The following is a 22,465-nucleotide window of genomic DNA, read 5'->3' as shown; positions in this document are numbered from 1 at the left end:
TTATCATGCATGATAAAAAATATATAGAATAAACATCCATGATGACAAACGTTGATTACCCCATCTTCAATATCATTAATAGATTCACTGTAACCAGGTTTTCTCTTTCAAAATTTAGAAACACATTTATTTAAAGTAAGTTTGTTTTATAAATTTGCTTTTTAAAAATTCTTATTATCGGCTAATCGATTTACTAATCGGTGAAAATAATGCAGAAAATACCTACCATTCGTGACATCAGAGCAGGCAAGTTCCATGTTCAGAATTTCCGATGTTTTCTTGTTTGGTGACGTCAGAGGATGTACGACAGGGCTTTCTGGGATCAATTGATACAGCCTTAACTTCCGGCAGTAGACTGAAGCAGCTTCCGGTTCCAAAGATATGATTAGTTGTTCCGGGTTTAGGGAGGAAGCGATGCCAGCCTAACAAAACAAAAAACAGAAATAATTAAACAATATTCATGCGTAAAATTACGGGAAGAACGGGATACAAAGCGCATAATTCGTTAAATACATCCATTTAGATTAATGGCATCGCCTAGGTGTATTCTAGAGCGTATTGCCGTGTCTATCACCGTGAATATGGCTATGTACGAGGGGCGTTCCAAAAGTAATGTCTCCTATATTTATTCCGCCCGAATGGGTCACAGGTGATTGCAAATTGTATCATTATGATTACTTAACTGGTGCACTTATGGCCTGAAAGTTTCATCTCTTTGTTAGAGATGTCAACGGTGTGATACTCTAAGAAACCACCCTTCTTATGGTGGGCATCAAAAGCAGAGAGCGCCATTAAATTTCTGGTAAAGCTGAAAATGCTGATTATTATGTAGAAAAATGAATTTTGGAACGCAAAAGGTCGCTCATTTTTCCCTACCACCCTTGTATTTGTATTTCGACGCTTTTTAGCTAAAAAAAAAATAGGATGCTTTACTTTTTGAACACCCTTTGTATATGTTTTGTGTAGTTGGCGGGTAGGTATATTATTATTATTATTATTATTATTATTATTATTATTATTATTATTATTATTATTATTATTTGAGGGTAAACAGTTGCATATGGTCGCTACAAATAGCCATCTGTTTCAGTCAAAGAGACTTCCTCATCGATCGTTTCACCCACAAATAATAACATCAAAACCAACGACATAAATAATAAAATCAATATTGATGCATATAGTAATGATGGCAACAATAATAATAGCAATAATAACATTAATAATGATAACCGCCTCATTTTTGCAACATACTTACAATACTCAAATCTCACCTCAGAATATAGATCAAAATATCGCACTACAAATTGAATCTACTATTGCTGATTATAACAACTCTGAATTAAACCGTAAACCAACCTCAAATCCTAATAGAAATTCACATACCATTTACAGTACACTAACGTCAGGTAAATATAAACTTATATTAGCGCTACTTCAACATATGTGAAGGTTAGAATATCTAATCACAATTCTTCCTTTAATAATGAAATCACTCATAATAACCAGGGAACTTTCTTAACCACTTTGATTTAAAAATTACATCTAAAGACATCCCTTTCTCCATAAATTGGGCTATTCTTAAAAGGTCTTACACCCCAGGTTCTAAGTCTTGTCACCTCTGCATATCTGAAGCTATAAGTATAATTACTTCTCCCAAAGTATCAACTTAATTAACTCCAAGAGCGAACGTATTTCCCAATGTAAACATTAAAAAAATTAAAATATAGCCAATTCAAAATTACTTAGCCCACCTCTTAAACCTACGGATATAAATTTAATCAATATAAATGATATATTGTGAGACCAAAACACCTCCCGTATCCCTATTATTTGTACATTGCTTCCCTTTAGTCTTACTTTATCTTATATTATTTCACATCATTTTATTTTTATTAATTTGTATTATATAACTATATATGTGTGCATGCATTTATACATTTATATATGTATATATATATATATATATATATATATATATATATATATATATATATATATATATGTGCATGCATTTATAATTATAATTTGTAATTCTGCATTAAAATTAATCAACCCAAATTATTTCCTGCCTGGGTCAAATTAACTCTTTCTGAGCTATATCTATCCGTTCTAAAAATAGATTTAGAAAGATGAATCTCTACTTGCCCCATTCCCTTCTTTCTGTCTCACGTCCCCCTTCAGCTATTTCTATTTCCCTTTCACCCCTCTTCTCTTGGTTTTTAATATTCTTTCTTCTCCTCTTTTACTCTTTTTTTCTCTTTTTCATTTTTCTCATTTTTTCTCTCACCGCCCCTTTTCCTGATTTCATTTGGTATCTTCATTTCAATACTCTCTTTTTTCTTGATCCGTTATTTAAAAAAAAACGTTGCATATATTGACTTCTGCACAACCTGATTTTTCTTGAAGATCCAGTTTACCCTGGACATAATAAATTATATTTTCTCAGGGATTACCAATGCATTTTCAAAAAACCCATTTCGGATTTTTCCTGATCTGGATTTTACCATTGGATTTTTCTTCTTTCTCAATCACCTTGAATCCCTTCAAACTGTCTCAAACTGTTACATGACGTTTTAGGCAAATATGATAAACTTCACATTATTTGTTTTTTTTTTTATGGATTATTGCTGTATAGTTAGTCAAGTATTCATTAGATTTTTACCTTAAAAACTTTAAAAAAAACTATTTTGGACAATTTACATGGTTCATGCAACTGATACGCTCTGCCGTTCCTTCTAAAGAATAAATTTATGAGTGTGTGTCTGTATATGAGAAGATATATACTTATACATGTACATCCATGTAGTTGATTTTTTGCCCGTTAAAGCTTATATCCCGTTTACTTTAGAATGAGTGTTTTATGTCAGGTTGGTGGTTGAATATAGTTATATGACATCAAACGAATTTCCTAATGCTTAGTTTGTTGGACGTTATCATAGTTAAGGTTCATACGAAACTGCAGTCAAATATGTTTTCAGAGAAAACTTCTAGTGTAAATGTGGTGTTGTGGTGAATAATCCTTATTAATCCCTATTAATTCCTTACTGAGCATGAAACGGATATTGCAGCTTATCATGGTTAAAGTCTATACAAAATTTAAGCCAAGCATATATAATTGCATATATATATATATTGTCTGTATAAATATATGTATATGTACATGTATATACATGCATATGTATAGTCTGTATATATATATATATATGTATATATATATATGTGCATATACATACATGCATATATATATAGTCTGTATATATATGTATGTATATAAATATTTACATATGCATATACATACATATATACATATGTGTGTGTGCGTGCGTGTGTGTGAAGACATAGAATGAGGCAGACAAAATGAGGGGAAGCTAAAATAGATGTATATAAACTTTCTGAGATACATATATGCAATATTAACAAATCGACATTGATATGTATTGGTAATCAGACTAGTGATTTAAACAGATACGTAGGTAGGTATGTAAGAAAGTAGATAGGTATATTCAACTTTGAAAACTGCCTATTAAATGAACACATCTCAATAATATCCGTTCCTATTAGAGTTGGAACATATTTCCGGCTACGATTTCGGAATAGCTTTATTATTCCTAAACAGCGAGCCAACAAATTCATCTTTCTCTCCCTCTTCTTCCCACAACTTCTTGGTTTGGGAGAAATATACATTTCGCAAGTCATCAGGGGCAGCCGATACATATTCACATTGCAAATACACATATATACAGTCTATATATATATATGTGTGTGTGTGTGTGTGTGTGTGTGTGTGTGTGTGTGTGTGTGTGTGTGTGTGTACATAAATGAGCTGTTGCCTGTCACGAGGCGCTATTCATCATATTAAAGTTCTCGCCAACAATGGTGAAGACGTTTCTAAATGAGAACCAATGAAATATCGACATGGTATTGTCTGACAATCGAAATGTACGGATAACCGAATAGCGAGGTGAACATCCACTGAGAGATTGGGACAAGAAGATGGGAACGGGAAAAAATTGAGGTTTGGAGAAGAAAGCTTATGGATGTGAAGAACAAAGGTGAATTAATAAGTAGAAGAATTCGAGAATAAATGGTTTCACCAAAATCTTATGCACTTTAAATAGTTTTCTTATAATGTAGATTATGTGCATATCTATCTGTAACCGAAACTACGTCTCTACGTACGTCATTATATTATGATATTAAGCAAGACTCGGACTTGAAGCCGTGTTGTCTCTAGACAGATTTTATGTCAAAATAAAACCAATAAAAAACAAATGTTGTTGAGAAGTAATGACACAAGCATTTCTTGTCCATTGCGTCAGATATTCGAAAAGCACGATCAAAAAGAGAATCCAACAGAAGACCCGTGTTCGTATTCTTGTCACTGTCTGAATCATTGGGAATTTAAAGTTTTAGGAATCTTTCTAAACATAAACTTTAATTAATAACTCACTTGAAATGAATTCCATCTTCATTTTATAGTAATTCCAAAATAGCTTTGATCGGGAATTAGGTTCTATGCAATCACAACACAGCTGATGTCGGATGATCTAAACGATTGCTTATTTAGCAGTGTTGCTTTCGGTGCCTGGTAATGAAAAGTTTTTAACGGACAGGAAGACTCGTGGAGAAGAAGGAGAGTCGGTGACACTCGTCCAAATTTTTCTGAATGCACCACCTATGCACAAGTTCACTATGACATGAGAGAGGTAGTTACGCTGGTTCTGAAACGTTCTGTGTCCAAACTTTGTATCTTTCTCTTATTGCAAACTTACGATTGCAGTAAGAGAGAGCAAGTTGTAAACCTCAGATTGTCCCAACATTGGTAGATAGAGAACTATGATCAATTCGAATAGGTATTTTGAACTGGAACTTCACATACCATACAACATTTCTTTTTCTATGCCTACTTTAAAGGCCTAGCTGTGTAGGCATATCTCGGATCATAACGAATTACCTACTAGAGATTTTGTACTATTACTACAAAACATTGAGTAGGCATAAGGACCTACTTCACAAGATTTTCAGCTACGGTATAACTGGAAATGTTTTCTCAATCATTAAATCATTTCCTCCGATAGGTTCATAAGAGTAGTGGTCGATGGACAAAAATCAGAGGCCTGCAGTATTAATGCTGGAGTTACTCAAGGGTCAATTCTGGTCCCAACTCTCTTCCTGATCTACATCAATGACCTCCCTAAACACATACTTAAATCATTCGTTGACATCTATACTGATGACACGACCATCTACGGCAACACATCAAAGGCTGTAAATGACAATTTTCTCTCTGATTCTCTCTCCTCTGATCTCGAGCGCGTGGTTCAGTGGGGGAAGACGTGGCTGGTTACCTTTAATGCATCTAAAACCAAACTCCTATCTTTACATCATCAACGCTCTGATCCCCATTCATCAATTGAAATGGATGGCTCTCGTTTAGGAGAAGCCCCGTGTTTTGACAAGCTTCTGGGTTTGTACTTTACTCCTGATCTGAAATGGAACACGTACATCAAGTCTGTTGCCAAGGTCGCTGGAGAGATGGTGGGATCCTTCTACCGCCCCAAAAGATATCTCACTACTGATGCAATTCTCTATCTATATAAAAGCCAAGTACGTCCAAGGATGGAATACTGCTGCCATATCGAGACAGGAGATGCTAAAACAGCCTATCCTGCCTTGACAGAGTACAAAATAGACTTCGTGGCTTAGTGGGGGATGCCCTTTTCTCTTCCCTGCAACCTCTCTCCCACAGAAGAGACGTTGCGAGCCTATCCTTGTTTTATCGTTATTTCCATGGCAGGTGCTCGTCTGAACTCCAATCTCTGGCCCCTCACCAATCCTTCACGAAAACTACCCGTCTAGCTGAATCCATTGTGAAAAATTTCCCCCACTCTTTATCTGTGCCTAAATCAAAACGTAGATTCCATGAACAAAGCTTCTTTCTTAGAACTGCACGCCTGTGGAACTCTGTTCCGTCTGCCTGCTTCCCACCTGACTACAACTTGGATGTCTTTAAGTCCAACGTTAACAAATTCCTAATGAACCGCCCTCTTAAGTAAACACTTCATTAAATCTCCACACTAACGTACTGTACTTGCAATAACCCTTATCCCTGAGTGGCTTCCGGGCCTTTATAAGTGGTGACCACCGTGTAAAAAAAACAAGGGTTGTCAGAACAACTTAACATTTTATTCTAATATTAAACCCTGATCAAATATGCAAAATAACAGCATTCGAAGACTAAATAAGATCCCTTTGATATCGCTACATACTGGCTTATACAAATAAATTGTATACTTCATTCCCGTCATGTTGTCTCTAGTAACAGCACTAAACTAAATACTCCACTAAATCAAATGTATTCCTATCTTGGAAGCAAGCAAGGCCAATAGGTAAAAATAAAGTTCAGTGGTTAATTGGGGAGAAGAAAAATTTATTTAATTGCTTTTTTACTGTTGAGAAAATTATGGGTTACTATTAAAGCCTACGCATGTATGTGCGTTATGTGGAATCAAGCTGTCGAGGGGGGGGAGAAACAATCAAGATGGCGGCGCCCACAGTTTTTATAACTAAGCGGTCTCGCAAAGTAACGGAAAATCTCGAACGGTGACGAGAATCCTTGGAGACTGTTGTACGTGAATCTTTGGAAACTGTTGTATGTTGGAAATTGTTGCAGGTGCATCTTAGGAGACTGTTGCACGAGAATCGGCGGAGACTGTTTTGCATGTTACTGAGTAACTTTTCTGTCTTGTCTTCTTCTTACAAAGGAGTCACCACTTATCAATGCCCGGAGGCCACTCGAGAATAAGGCTTGATGAGTGTATCGTAGTAATCGTTAGTAGTAGAAATTTGGTAAATTGGATTACTTAAGGGGATGGCTTATCAAGAACTTGTTCACGTAGGACTTAAAGACGACCATATTGTAGTCAGTTGGAACGCAGGAAATAAGAACAGTGTTCCACAGGTGTATAGTTTTAAACAAGAAGTTTTGTTCATGGAATCTACGTTTAGGTTTAGAAGTGGGGAAATTATTAATAGTAGTTTCACATAGACGAATATTCTTCGTGAAAGTCAGGTGACCATAGATTGCCTTTTTGTAATTATTATTTTTGTTTTCCTTCCTTTTTTGTGTTACGTTTACAAACTCAACGTTTTAGAAGTAGATGAGAATCTTGATGGAACTTTTTATGGAAATCAAGTGTTAGATCCAAAACATCGCTCTTTGATTTCTGAGAACTAAACATCTGCGATAAAACGAAAACTAAAACGAGAGAACTCAAGGAAGCCATTAACTCTGTCGGTCTTTAAAATTGTAATAGAAAAATTGATACTGTGTCTCGAGTAATTGACAGAGATGAATGGGGGATAAATCTAACTAAGAAAAGGAGTACACATACTCTACTGTTTTAGTATGATTCTTTAAACCTATGAAATTAAAACATATTATATTTGATCTATTGTTCTTTCTGCTTCTTGTAAAATCGGTTCTCTATATCGCTCTAAACACTTTCCAATGCATGCGGCTATTCTCTACAAATCTATTATCATACTATGTGTGGGGTATTGATTTCATATTTGGACTGATGAACGTTTATAAGGTGCAGAAATGTATTTGTAATTAAATTGGGCTCACGGTTTTTTCTCACCGCCATCTCTTTCACAGGCGCCATGTTGCTCGTCTCAGTCTTTTGTATGAATACTATTAGGGCATATGTTCTTCAGAATTGTCTGATCTATAGCCCGTTCAACTCGTTAACCTAGTAGTCGACCTCAATTCGCTGTTCTGATACCTTATTGGAATACAGCTCCCCATTCCAGTAGCTCCTTTCCAAGAAACGCAGGCCCGTGTAATCTCTCTTCATGATGACTGTTTTGTCTCCAACCTCGTATTTTCAAGACTAAGGTCAATAGGAATCTCTTGTCTTTTCGATAATAATCTTTCGCTCACGTTAGCTTCTTACATTAAGTGGCTTCACGCCTTGTTGAGATGGTTATTATTTTAAAAAAATGAGCTTTTATCAAATCTTCACTTAATTCTTTCTGGTAATTATTACGTATGGTAACTCAATAGCTTAAGTAATTATTACGTATGGTAACTCAATAGCTTAAGGCCGTTCTTTGGGTGACACGCCACATTATTATTAACGAATATGTTTTGCTTTCTGTTTTTGTATTCATATGTTTAATAAATACACGATTCTAAACCAAGTTTAGCTAATTGTTTATGTTGTAGTAAGTAATATATATTTTTAGTGATACATCTTCGTGAATTCTTCACGTATTATATATCAATTTGTTAACGCAATTCCAGAAATATCAATAGCCGGCGGTTGTTTCATAATTTACTAGTAGTAATTCACATGTTTTATACATTTAGTGATACATCTTAATGAATTCCTCGGGATTGAATATCAATTTATTAACGTAATTAAAAATAAATATCACCGGCTGCTGGTTGCTTTATAATTTTCTAGTAGTATTTAATATTTTTATCCTTTTCGTGATACATCTTAGCGAATTCATTACGTATTATTATTAACGCAATTCCAAAAATATCACCGGTCGACGATTGCTTCGTAATTTTCTAGTAGTATTTAATATTTTTATCCTTTGCGTGATATATTTTAGTGAATCGATTGCGTCATAATTTTTTTAGTAGTTTTAATTATAATTTCCTTATCCATAAGTTCCGTAAGAAAACGAAGTTTAATATGACCCCTTTGAGACCAGATGCATGTCTTTCTAACTGCCTTAACTAAACAGACTTTTCAGAATCATTTTGATAAACTAGCACGTAATATGGTAGTCCAATTACTATCTTACAATATACGTATCTATTTAAAAAAACTATATAAAACAACACGATATAAATACGAATTTTACCCTAGTCTAGCATAGTGATTTTCTTATTAATTACACATATATATAAATATACGTATACGTAGCTGTGCATAGATCTGCCATATGACTGCAGCATATATGTTGTCTGAATGTACATTTTTGTTTTGGTCACAATTAACTGTTTTATAATGTGTTGTATATAAGTTGCTTGCAGAGTAGAGCAAATACGAGAGTCGTTTCAAAAGTGAAACCTCCTTTTTTTAAACTCTAAACCTAAAACGTTGAAGAGCTACGAAGACGGGCATAGTATCATTAAAACATGCAACGTTTTGTGCTCCAGAATTTATTTTTCTACATAGTCACCACCATTCTCAATGCACTTGTGCCAGCCTCTTTTGATACATCGATCACACACATCTTTGTTACTACTCTGAAATCGGCAAACCCATCTCCGAACTGTGCTGACATCAACTACATCAGCTTCGTAAACGTTCAATGGACGCTGGTGAATTTTAGATCGGTTTTTATGCTTGAATGAATTACATGACGCATCTCTGCTTCTGGCGCATGTCAATTACAGGGGTTGTTTTCTAAGAGTAATGCACCATCAACATCTGCAACAGAGCGATGGAACTTGCATATGATGAATGCATAAGTTCAGTCATCATAGAAATGCAATTTGTAATCCTTTATTATCCATAATAATCCAAAATAAAAACACAGAAGGCAGTACTTTAGGAACGTGCTTCGTATGTTGCTGCGTGCATGTTTTCTGTTCGTGTGTACGTTTTTCCTTAGTATATTTATGAGTGTGCTGGTGTTCTGTCGTGTATATGCTAAGTGCACATCTGACGTGTCTGTATTAATATTTGTAATATATGCAGCAAATGTGTTCTCATCGCATTTACGGATGAATGGATGGATGTAGGATTTTATAGGCATTAGGTTTGATTTATCTAACAGCTTAGAAACCTGTGCACTGTGCGGAATATAAAGTTGCATTCGGCAAAGATGCCTACTTAAATGCATAAACAATAAAAGCAATAAAATATGACTATTACATATAACATATATAAAGAACAATAATAGGTAATTATAATATGTTTATTTTAATTGTCGCTTGCTGTTAATTACTTATAAAGTTTTGAACAGATATCTACTCTTTTCTGTGTAAAAAATTCGCTATTTTAGATTGAATCTCTTCCAGTTCGGCAAAGTTAGTTTTTCATATGTTATTAGCATGTATATATATATATATATATATATATATATATATATATATATATATATATATATATATATATATCACTGAGGAAGATCGAGGGATCGATCGAAAATATGTGCTTCTTTTTTTTCAAAAGATTTTTTGTATTCCTATACGTCAACACATAAGAAATAAATACAGAAAAAATATAAACATTTATATATTTTTCATATTGATTTTTTATTCATACATATTTACACACAGACACACACACACACACACACACACATATATATATATATATATATATATATATATATATATATATATATAATTTGTGTGCGTGTGTGTGCGTGTGTGTGCGTGTGTGTGTGTGTGTATATACTAGCAGAGAGATACGCCGTTTCCCGGGATTGAACGAGGATCAACGAATGTTCCACACTTTCAATACATTGTCATCGAAATTGGTGAAATGGCTCATTCTTCAATTAAATCGATTGATTGGGAATCTATCGCGGTACAATAGGGGAAGCTGTACATGAAACTCTGCAATGACTTAGTCGAAAATACATTGTAATCTACATTGCACTGTAGAGAATCGTGAAATATCATGCTTTATTTTACTCTAAACAGAAACTTATTTATTTGTACGTTAGTGTGGATATTTAAAGTGTCTACTTAAGGGGGCGGTTTGTCAGGAATTTGTTTACGTTGGACATGAAGACATCCAAGTTGTAGTCAGGAAGGAAGCAGGCAGACGGAACAGAGTTCCACAGGCGAGCAGTTCTAAGAAAGAAGCTTTGTTCATGGAATCTACATTTTTATGTAGGCATAGATAAAGAGTGGGGAAAGTTTTTGATAGTGGTTTCAGCTAGACGGGTGTTTTTCATAAAAGATTGTCGAGGGGGGACCAGAGATTGGAGTTTAGACGAGCACCTGCCATGGAAATAACGATAAGACAATGATAGGCTTGCAACGTCTCTTCTGTGGGAGAGAGGTTGCAGGGAAGAGAAAAGGGCATCCCCCACTAAACCACGAAGTTTATTTTGTACTCTGTTAAGGTAGGATAGGCTGTTTTTAGCAGCTCCTACCTAGATATGGCAGCAGTATTCCATCTTTGGACGTACTTGGCTTTTATATAGATAGAGAATTGCATCAGTAGTGAGATATCTTCTGGAGCGGTAGAAGGATTCCACCATCTCTCCAGCGACCTTGGCAACAGACTTGATGTACGTGTTCCATTTCAGATCAGGAGTGAAGGTCAAGCCCAAAAGCTTGTCAAAACACGGAACTTCTCCTAGACGAGAGCCATCCATTTCAATTGATGCCAGATGGGGATCAGAGCGTTGATGATGTAAAGATAGGAGTTTGGTTTTAGATGCATTAAAGGTAACCAGCCACGTCTTCCCCCACTGAACCACTCGTTCGAGATCAGAGGAGGGAGAATCAGAGAGAGCTTTGTCATTTACAGCCTTTGATGTGTTGCCATAGATGGTCGTGTCATCAGCATAGACGTCAACGAATGATTTAAGTACGTGTTTAGGGAGATCATTGATGTAGGCCTCTGATTTTCGTCCATCAACCACTACTCTTATGAGCCTATCAGAGAGAAATGATTTAATATTTCCAGTTATACCGTAGCTGGAGATCTTGTGAAGTAGGCCTTTATGCCATACCTTGTCGAAGGCCTTTGATATGTCAACAGCAATTGCCCTAGAAAGAAAGCCTTTGTCAAGAGATTTACTAATCCTATGAGATATCACCATTAGCACATCTGCAGTAGATCTTGCAGAAAGGAAACCATATTGCGTGTCACTAAGATATTATTTCTGCTGAGGTGGTTGACTATTTCTCTATTTAATATGGATTCCAGCAACTTACTCATGACACATAAGAGACTTATTGGTCTGTACTGAGAGAGAGAGATGACTTATCATCTGAGTTCTTTAATACAGGGCATACTGATGAGGTTTTCCAGGGTTTTGGAAAGCACTTCTCCTTAAGGCAACGTTTAAACAGTTTCGTAAGTATGGGAGCAAGTTCTGGTTGAAGCTTTTTTAACACTATAATTGGGATGCCGTCAGGGCCAGTAGCTTTACTGGAATCAAAGTTGTTGATTAGCTTGGCGACGTCTTGCACAGATATTTGTATGTTACCTAGCGGAAATATGGGGAGTTGATGGCCTTCATCGTATAGGGTAGAATTAGCTGCAAAGTTCTTTGCAAATAGTTTGGCCTTGTCTGAAGCTGACGAGATGACCTCAGGTCCGTTGATAATGGTTGGGATAGAACGCACACTTCTGTTCAGGATCCTATTTGTTATTTGCTAAAACTGGTGGGAACCAAGCTGCTGATCAGCTACTTTGGATTTAACAGACTGGGCATATAGCTCTCCTGCATTTTTTATTACTCTTTTACAGTGGTTGCTGGCGTTCCTGAAAGCAGCTTTAGTCTCAGAGCATCTATTACGTTGGTAGCTATGGAAAAAGTGATTTCTGTGCGCGATGGCAGCAGCACATTCTGGGGAGAACCATGGCTGGCTGTTAGGTTTTTGTTGGAATTTTTAGATGGTATAAATCGGTCTATGCCTACAATTAACCATTCGGTCAGGTCTGATACTATAGAGGACACATCCTTTCTAAACATAGAATGCAGAGGTAGATCAGATATTAATGTACGGAAGCTATCCCAGTCAGCCCTGAAATATCGGTATACAGTACGGTGGAGGGGTACGTCTGGGGACTTATTACATTTCATTTTTATCTTAACTGATACGACGGAGTGGTCGGAGGATCCTAGAGGAGAAAGAACGGAACATGAACATAGCTCAGGGGAATTGGAAAGAAAAAAGGTCTAAGAGGCTTGCATATTGACCTGTAGTATCGGGCACATGGATGGGCTCGCGAACAATCTGAGTGAGGTCATAAGCAATGGCAAAATCATGACAAAACCTCCCCTCATCGTCCGTCTTATTTGAGTGGGTCAGCCATTCCACGTTATGGACGTTGAAGTCACAACAGATGTGAATTTTAGCCGAGGTGTGTGCAGGCAGGATGTGGTCTATTTTCTCAGATATGCTCTTAAAGATAGTAACTCCGCTGTTGTGGGGCCGATAGAGGGCAAATATAAATGCAGTGGTGTAAGCAAGTGCAACCCGGAAGCACATATAAGGTAAATTAGGATCTTCTCTAGAGATATTCCTGCCACACGGGAAGCCATCTTTTATGTAGGCACATATTCCATGCCCATGGAGATCTTGAGGGTCAGATTTATGTGTTAAGTTAGAGTACCCGTTAATTATGAACTCATCTAGGGAAGTGGTCGGCCCTATTCCAGTTTCGCTTAGAAAGAATATGTTCGGTTTCGTCTCCTGTAATTTGGTTTCAACCTCTAGAAGGTTAGAACGTATGCCCCTGATTTTGGAGAAGGAGACATGGTAGTAGGGGTCTACGTTGGAAGACGGGGTTCTAGCTTTATTCGAGTTTTTTTTTCTGGAGATATTTCATGGTGAGGTTTGGGATTTGTGGAACAGGTCGGCATACTTGGTTAGAGCAGTACAGAGAGGGAAAGTAAGAGAGAAAAAGACAGGAATTTTTTTATTTTTTTTTATTTTTTATTTTTGTAACACATGAAAAGGTAAAGCCGTAACAATTACCCACTAGTATGGTATCGAGAGGCGCCACCAGAGACTACTGCATGGTCCAGAGTCCATTCACCAAATAGCAATACAGCAGTCCCAGTACTTTGCGCCTGGTGATAGGACATCCTCCTTAGTGGTTAATCTAAGGTTCGGGTCCCATACTCTAAGGCAGATAACGTCAGCCCAGACAAAACGTTTACCTCCAGCACCCTTACTAGTTACATGGCCACAAGGATAGACATAGAGACAGAAAAATTTCCGACATCTCAGACTACTGTTTACCAAGTACTACCGACCTTTAAAGCAGCTTTTTCGTCACCCTTTGTCAGAAAAATCCTCGTTTGCATGAGGACTGAGGGACAAAAAAGGAGAAGCAAGAGTTACTGGAGCTGCCGATAACACATCCACTGTATTATCTACTCTCCATTAAAAAAAGGTGGGGGAATGGGTACAAGGGGCTTATTAATATCTACTTAGTAAAAGTCCGGTGCTCAATCATCAATTCAGGACGCTTTTGAAGATAATTTCCCCTCCCATATTTAATGGGTGGATGTTTTGGCATTATATATCTCGAGTTTGAATAATTCGAGTTTCACCTTATAATTAAAATCCAATAATTAACTTTTATCAATTTGTGAAGTCGGCTTAATATTAATTTACATTTGAGTTTAGATGATTATTCAAGATTTTAATTTGGGATGTTCTCGTTTACATAGGTGACTTTTTTTCTTTCGTTTTACATGTAACAAGACGATATTGGTTAACAGCATATTTGACAAAGATTTCAGAACAGAACAAAAAAGCAAGACAAGATAGGTAAAATTTAGTTACGAGTTTTTAAGTCAAAGCTGTAATAAGAAAACAGTTAGCGGTAATTAGTAGAAATTAGGTTCAAAAGTTGGAAACATTTTTAACTGTAGCTGGAAACAACGACCTACCTTTTTTTACGGTCATATCGGAAGTGGGAACCTAGCAGACTCATTCTAGCTACATAAGGATATGGTGGACGTTGTGTGTGTATGTTGGCGGCGGCGGGGGGGGGTACTGCTTTTATTTATTTTTTATGTAATTTTATTTCTTTGTCTATTTTTATTCTTTTTTTATCTATCGGGATTGAAATCTTCGAACTTCACCTCATAATTAAAATCCAATAATTAACTTTTATGAGTTTGTGAAGTTGGTTTAATATTAATTTACATTTGAGTTTAGATGATTATTCAAGATTTTAATTTCGAAGGTTCTTGTTTACATATGTGACTTTTTTCTTTCCGTTTTACATGTTTTCATTTCGAACGCGCCCCTTTCATATCAAAGAACCTACTGTTGATTTTATATGCCTGGCCTTACTGTTTGTGTACTGATAATGGCTTGAATTTAAGTTTACAATGAAAACGTCAAGTATCATGGTGCAATTATGCTCAAAACAAACATTCAGTTCGTACATATCAAAGAACCTGCTTTTGGTTTTATATGTCGGGCCTTTCGATTTGTGTGGTTATAAAACTTCTCAAATGCACTTGTGATGTTAGGCTCTATAAGGTGTTAACTTTGGCCAAAACCGCTTGTTTCTTTCTTTTTTCATCGGACTATTTCGATTATCGATACTTATCGAAGACATTCCGATACAAAACTTATCTAAATACATTTCCGGATACAGAAATACCTCCGTGTAAAATTGCATAAAAATCTTTATCATTTTATCTCATAATACCAGCAATAACAATTATGTCCGTGTAGCTTAGTTGCCATATATTTTCATAACTTAATACCCGGCTCTGCTCATGTATTGAGTACTGTTGAAATAAATACTGTAAATGAATGAATAATATTTTATATCCTTATAACATTTTATGTTGATATATATATATATATATATATATATATATATATATATATATAGTAGGATTTCTTATACGTACATATTTGAGTACGCATGTGCATACTTGTTTCAAATAAATCTAGCTTGAGATTCATCATTTCAGAATATTTTCTGTCTGCAACTTGAAAAAGCTTAACTTTTAATAAGGTCGCTGAAACATGTATGCACATATGTAACGAAAATATTTGCATGAATTAAAAAAATATGTAAAAATTCAGCTCTATTTGTTATTGAGTATTATATTATAAACACTGTAGATTCATAGACTCAACACGAATGAAATAATCCCTCTATGTGTGTATGCGTGTCTACTAATCCAACTAAGTTTATATCACACGTCCATGATAGGGGTGCCTTTCTTAGAGTCTCATACTGTCAACAGAGAGATGAACCATTTAGGTAATTAATGCATAAATTTAGACACCATAACAATGCAATTTATAATCCTCTGATCCATTACTTTTGGAAAATCTCCTGTGTTTAAGTTTTAAACAAAATAAAATGTGTGGTCTTATGTATACATCTTTTTTTTGGGGGGGGGTTGTGGTTGTTTATATATATATATTTTTTTACATGGGTGTCACCACTTATCAAGGCCCGGATGCCACTCAAGGATAAGGGTTAATAGGTATACATTAGTCATTGTGATTTTAGCATAGTAAACAGTGGGAATTTTGTAACTTGGATTACTTAGGGGGACGATTCAATTAGAACTTGTTCACATTGGACTTTTTCTTTTTTTTTCATAGATATCAACACATTATCAAGGCCAAGAGGCTACTCAAGGATAAGGGTTAAAGAGTGTACAGTAGAAATTGGACAATATAGTAATCATTAGTAATGAAAATTTGTTAAATTTGATAACTTATATGGAACGGCTCATCAAGAACTTATTTACGTTAGACTTGAAGACAACCATATTGTAGTCAGCCGGAAAGCAGGAAAACGGAAGACAATTCCACAGGCGTGCAGTTCTAAGAAAAAAGCTTTGTTCATGGAATCTACGTTTAGGTTTAGGCACAGATAAAGAGTGGGGGGAATTATTGATAGTGTTTTCAGCTAGACGAGTGTTTCTTGTGAAAGTTTGGCGAGGGGGGACCATAGATTGAAGCTCAGTTGAACACTTTCCATGAAAATAACGATACATCAGAGACAAACTCGCAACATCTCTTCTGTGAGATAGAGGTTGCAAGGAAGAGAAAAGGACATCTCCTACGAGGCTACGAAGTCTATTTTGAACTCTATCAAGGCAGGGCAAGTCCTTTCTAGCAGCTCCTGCCCAGATGTGGCAACAGTATTCCATCCTTGGACGTACCTGGCTCTTATATAGATAGAGAATTGCATCAGCAGTGAGATATCTACTGGATCGATAGAAAGATCCCACCATTTTTCCAGCGGCCTTGGCAACAGATTTGATGTACGTGTTCCATTTAAGATCAGGAGTAATGGTCAAGCCCAGAAGCTTGTCAAAACTTGAGGCCTCCTGAAGACGAGAGCCATTCATTTCAATTGATGCCAGATGGGGATCAGAATGTTGATGATGTAAAGAGAGAAGCTTGGTTTTAGATGGATTAAAAGTAACCAGCCACTCCTTTCCCCATTGTACTACATGCTCAAGATCAGAGGAGAGAGAATTGGAGAGAACTTGGTCGTTTACTGTCTTAGATGTGCTACCATAAATGGTAGTATCGTCAGCATAAATGTCTACAAATGATGTAAGGATGTGATTTGGAAGATCATTAATGTAGATCAGGAAAACAGTTGGGCCCAGGATGGACCCCTGCGGGACACCGGCATTAATACTGTGGGCTTCTGATTTTTGCCCCTCAACTACTACTCTTATGAACCTATCAGAAAGAAATGATTTAATAATTGAGAAGACATTTCCAGCTATACCATAGCTAGAGATCTTATGAAGTAAACCTTTATGTCATACCCTATCAAAGGCTTTAGATATGTCAAGAGCAATTACCCTAGAAAGGTTGCCTCCGTCGAGAGATTTGCTAATCCTATGAGATATAACTGTAAGCACATCTGCTGTAGATCTAGCAGAACGGAAACCATATTGAGTGTCACTAAGAAGGTTATTTTTGTTGAGATGTTTGATTACTTCTGTATTTAACACAGATTCCAGCAACTTACTCATGACGCACAGGAGACTTATTGGCCTGTACTGAGAGGGGGATGAGCGATCACCTGAATTCTTAAATACAGGGCATACTGATGAGATTTTCCAGGGAGATGGGAAACTATTCTCCTTAAGACAACGTTTAAATAGTTTTGTAAGTATGGGTGCTAGTTCAGGTTGAAGTTTTTTGAGTACTATAATTGGAATACCGTCCGGGCCAGTTGCTTTACTGGAATCAAGGTTTTTGATTAGCTTGGCAACATCACGTACAGATATACGTATATCACATAGTGTGTTTTCAGATACAGGAGGAAATATTGGGGGTTGGCGGCCTTGATCGCAAAAGGTAGAATTAGCTGCAAAGTTCTTGACAAAGAGTTTGGCTTTGTCTGATGCTGACGAGATTACCTCAGGTCCATTGATGATAGTTGGGATGGAGCACACGCTTCTGTTCAGAATTCTGTTCGCTATTTGCCAAAATTGGTGGGAACCAAGCCGCTGTTCAGCTACTTTGGACTTAACAGATTGAGCATACAACCATCTTGCGCTCTTTATTACTTTCTTACAATGGTTTCTGGCAGTCCTGAAAGCGGCTTTAGTTTCCATACATCTATTACGTTTGAAACAGTGAAAAAAGTGATTTCTGTGCGCAATATGTGTATCACTTGGAGGAACTTGTCGTTCCAATTACATGGACACGCATTTAAGCGTGTTTCTGGAATAATCAATGTACTGGAAATAAAATTTGTTTTATCTGCGTGAATTTCTTAATGGGTAGTATCGTAATACCATAAAGTCAGCAGGAATACTAGTAGTGCGCAGTGAGTACGGCTATCCATATTGGACATTACCGGATAGTAAGCTCCGCGTACCCTTTATCATATCCTTGTAATCTTTTTTGGTTAATATATCTTTCTTACACCTAATCTGTATATCGTGTTTTCCTTTCGTGGTCCCAAACTTGGGCCCACATCAGTGGCGACAAAATATCCGAGAAATGCACTCACGTCCAAACCCAATACACGTCAATAGCGACAGAAAGATTCGAGAATTTCATTGAGAATTTCGTCATCACCACATCATTAATGACAGGGCCCGTTTAATCACGCAGCAGTGTTGAATGAGAAATTAAGCTGGCATTACTACATCAACGATTGCATACAAAATAATATGCTGGTTACCAACATCAGTGACAAACTAGCGATTCGACACCTATTTACGAAATATTTAAGATTATTTAAAATCTCTCCAAATAATATAATGGTCAACTAAAGTATCGAGAATGATTGCTTTAAAAAAAACTCTTGGAAAAGGAGTGTTGTGAGACCGAAACTTACTTGCATCATGGACTCTTCCAGTACTATATTATGATATGAGATAACACTCTCAGTATCATAATACCATAAAATCAGTAAGAGTACTCGTAGTCCACAGTGCATACGACTACGCATATTGAACACCATCAGATAATAAGCTTTGCTTACCCTTTATCCTATCCTTGTAAACTTTTGTTAATATACGAGTATCTTCCACACACCTAATGTGTTCCGTGTTTTCCTGCCGGGTCCACTTCAGTAATCAAAGAATATGCGAGTTTATGAATCTAAGTTTGTGGGATTTTAGAAATATAGGCATGTCAGGTTTTGCGAATATAATGTGTGATTTTATAAGACTAAGAAATACGCTATTTTATGGATATATAAATGTGCCATTTTTTAATACATGGATAAGCTATTTTATGAATTTACGAATGTGTTATTTTATAAAATCTGTGAATGTGCCATTTTATGAATATACGGACATGCAATTTTATGAGCATATTAATGTGTCATTTTATGAGCATATTAATGTGTCATTTTTATCTATAACGTGCCATTTTATAAATCTACCGACGTACCATCTACGAATATGTCATTTTATGAATTTATGAGTGTGCCATTTTATGAATTTATGATTATGCTATTTTATGAATCTATAAATGTGCCATTTTATGAATTTTTCAATGTGCCATTTTAAGAATCTATGAATGTGCTATTTTATGAACATTTGAATATGCAACTATTGTCTATAGTGTTCCATTTTGTGAATCTTTAAATGTGCCATTTTGTAGTTCTATGAATGTGCTATTTTTAATCCATGAATATGCAATTTATGAATGTAATATTTTATGAATATATAAATGTGCCATTTTATAAATCTACGAACATGCCATTTTTTGCATTTATGAATGTGCCATTTTATAAATCTGTGGATGCGCAATTATGTGAATCTATTAATATTCTTTTCTATTGAAATTGCTCCAGACAAGGTGTGAAGCCACTTAATGTAAGAAACGAAAAAGACCGGACTATGATTATCGCAAAGAAAGGAGATACCTATTGACCTTAGTGTTGAAAAGACCAAGGATGTAGGTAGGGGGGAACAGTCATCAGGAAGAGTGTTCAAGAATCCTGCGATTCTTGGAAATCATCTACTGGAATAGGAAACGGTATTGCAATGAGGTATAAAAATAGCGAATCGATGAAAACCACTAAACTAATGAGACAAACGAGCCGTAACAAAGGAAGCAAGGCATATATCAGACAATTCTGAAGAACACATGGCATAATAATATTTATTTTAAAAAAGACTGCGACTAACAACATCAGAGTTGCAGAGATGAAGATAAAGTGGGCCCAATTAAATTGCAGATACGTTTCTGTATTTTTTCAAGAACTCCCAATGGGACAGAGATTCTCCATGCCAAATACCACAACAATACTTCATACATAGTATAATAGTAGACTTGTAAAGATAGAAAATAGCTTCAGGCGTGAGAAAGTGTTTAGAATGATATAGAGAACCTATTTTATGGGAAGCCGAAATAGGAATAGATATAATATATGTACTCCAAGAAAAAAGTGATAAGAAAGAAAGACCAATAAGTTTCAGAGTCGATTTTTTCTCAAAAGTAAGGCCATTCATGATAATCTCAGAAAGAACAGTGACACACCTAGGATTGAAAGACAATAGCTGAGACTTTACAAGCCATTCTGTACCTAAATATACAACTGAACCCAAGTCAACTTCTAGCCCAGCTGCATATTTCAATTGATGCAAGGGAAATGGGAGAGAAGCAACACTAGAATAGAGAATGGTATCATCAGCATAGATATTAATTTTTTTAACAATATTCTGTGGAAGACCACTGATATATGGAAGAAACAGAGTTGGGCATAGAATAGAGCCCTGATGAACACCAGCATTGACAGGGAAAAAGAATAAAGTCACCCTATCCAGAATCACAATCGAGAATCACAATCTTCGATCAGAAATAAAAGACCTAAAATGCCAAGAACCGCACCACCAATACCATAAATCTTAGGTTTAGATAGAAGACCAAAATGCATGACTCTATCGAACACCTTCGAAATGTTGAGTGCAATGACTAAACTTCTGAATTATCCATAATCTGACAGATCTGCTTAGTTCCGACAGTTCAATTCTCAACGTTTTAATCAAAACCACGAACGTCATACTGAAAGAGGCCCAGATTTTCCAGAAACTCAACAAGCCTGCCGTTGGCTAATCTTTAAAAACATTGCTAATAACAGAGGACACTAAGGGGAAGATACTTAGTTGGGTCAGATTGATCACTAGCAGTTTTAAAGATAGGGACAACAAAGATACTTTCCAACAAGAATAAAAAATATGATTTTGATTAACGTAGATTGATTAATTTTGAGAGGATAATAAACAATTCAGGAACACAACGTTTGAGAACGACAACAGGAATTGAATCATGACCAGAAACCTTAGACTGGCCAAGTTCAGAAGGAACTATAGCAACCGTCTTTGAATAATTATAGAATCAAGAGACTTATCTGTTTAAAAAAAAAAAAAGAAAATCAGAAATAACAGCACTAGAATCATCAATAGAAGGATTGCCAAAAAAAGACGAGCAAAGAGATTATCCTTACTTTTAGAAGATGAATTATCTTGAAGGTCATTAAATCGAGGAGGAATAGCAGACTTGTTACCATTAACTACACTATTATAGATTCACAAAAATAATGAATGTCAACCTTTAGAGATGAGATTGAGTCACGGTTTACTGGAGAGTATATAGACAGTCTGAGAAATTGCTCTCTTTTAAACACTGCTAGCTCTTCTGTAGGATTGTCTAGAAACCTCAGAACTATCTTGACGACACTGATTTAAATAATTATTACGATGGGCTATAGCAGAAGCACAAATAGATTACAACCAGAAAAGAGAATTAAATTATACAGATAGATCGTTATCTGTATCAAATCTTTAGAGAGGTCAGTCTCTTTTACTTTTTTGGTTAGTATTTTTGCTTCCCTTTTTTAAACTTCGAATAGTGGTAGCAAACCAGCTACACTTTTTCGGCAACAGTCCATAACTGGGCCTCTTATTTCCCGATTTTTGCTGCTGAAACTGCTTGAGCTAGGACCTTTAGTATCAAGGCCTGGTGGCTGACCCTTGTTGGCTTTTGACATGACTATCGTGCTCCTTTCAAATGAAAGAAGGTTTACACAATTACTTAGTACTTCCCGCCTGGTATATAAACGGGTTGAGAAACCTTTTTAATTCTGGATGCCAGCCTGTTAGTATATATATTTATTTTTATTCATTTTTATTAGAAATTCCTTATTCTCTGCGACTTCTTATTTGGTAGTAGAAGCTGCCCTTTATCAATAACGGGGTCAGAGAATGTATCCATTAAAGTGCGTAAGAATGTGTGCTTTATAAATCTACAAATGTGAGATTTTAG

General features: G+C 36.0%; 1 protein-coding gene across 1 annotated transcript in view; it reads right to left on the bottom strand.

The window, feature by feature from the left end:
- Nucleotides 1-22,465, bottom strand: part of LOC145283556 (heat shock 70 kDa protein 12A-like) — a 467,888-nt gene that overhangs the window by 143,167 nt on the left and 302,256 nt on the right. The window contains exon 4 of the mRNA XM_080132440.1: nucleotides 227-422. Within this exon, the coding sequence (XP_079988566.1) occupies nucleotides 227-422 (196 nt within the window). The remainder of the gene's footprint in view (nucleotides 1-226; nucleotides 423-22,465) is intronic.

This window comes from Euprymna scolopes, chromosome 8 (genome assembly GCF_053919585.1).
Source record: "Euprymna scolopes isolate OS-2025 chromosome 8, ASM5391958v1, whole genome shotgun sequence".
Lineage (NCBI taxonomy): Eukaryota > Metazoa > Mollusca > Cephalopoda > Sepiida > Sepiolidae > Euprymna > Euprymna scolopes.
This window is presented reverse-complemented; position numbering and strand designations above follow the sequence as displayed.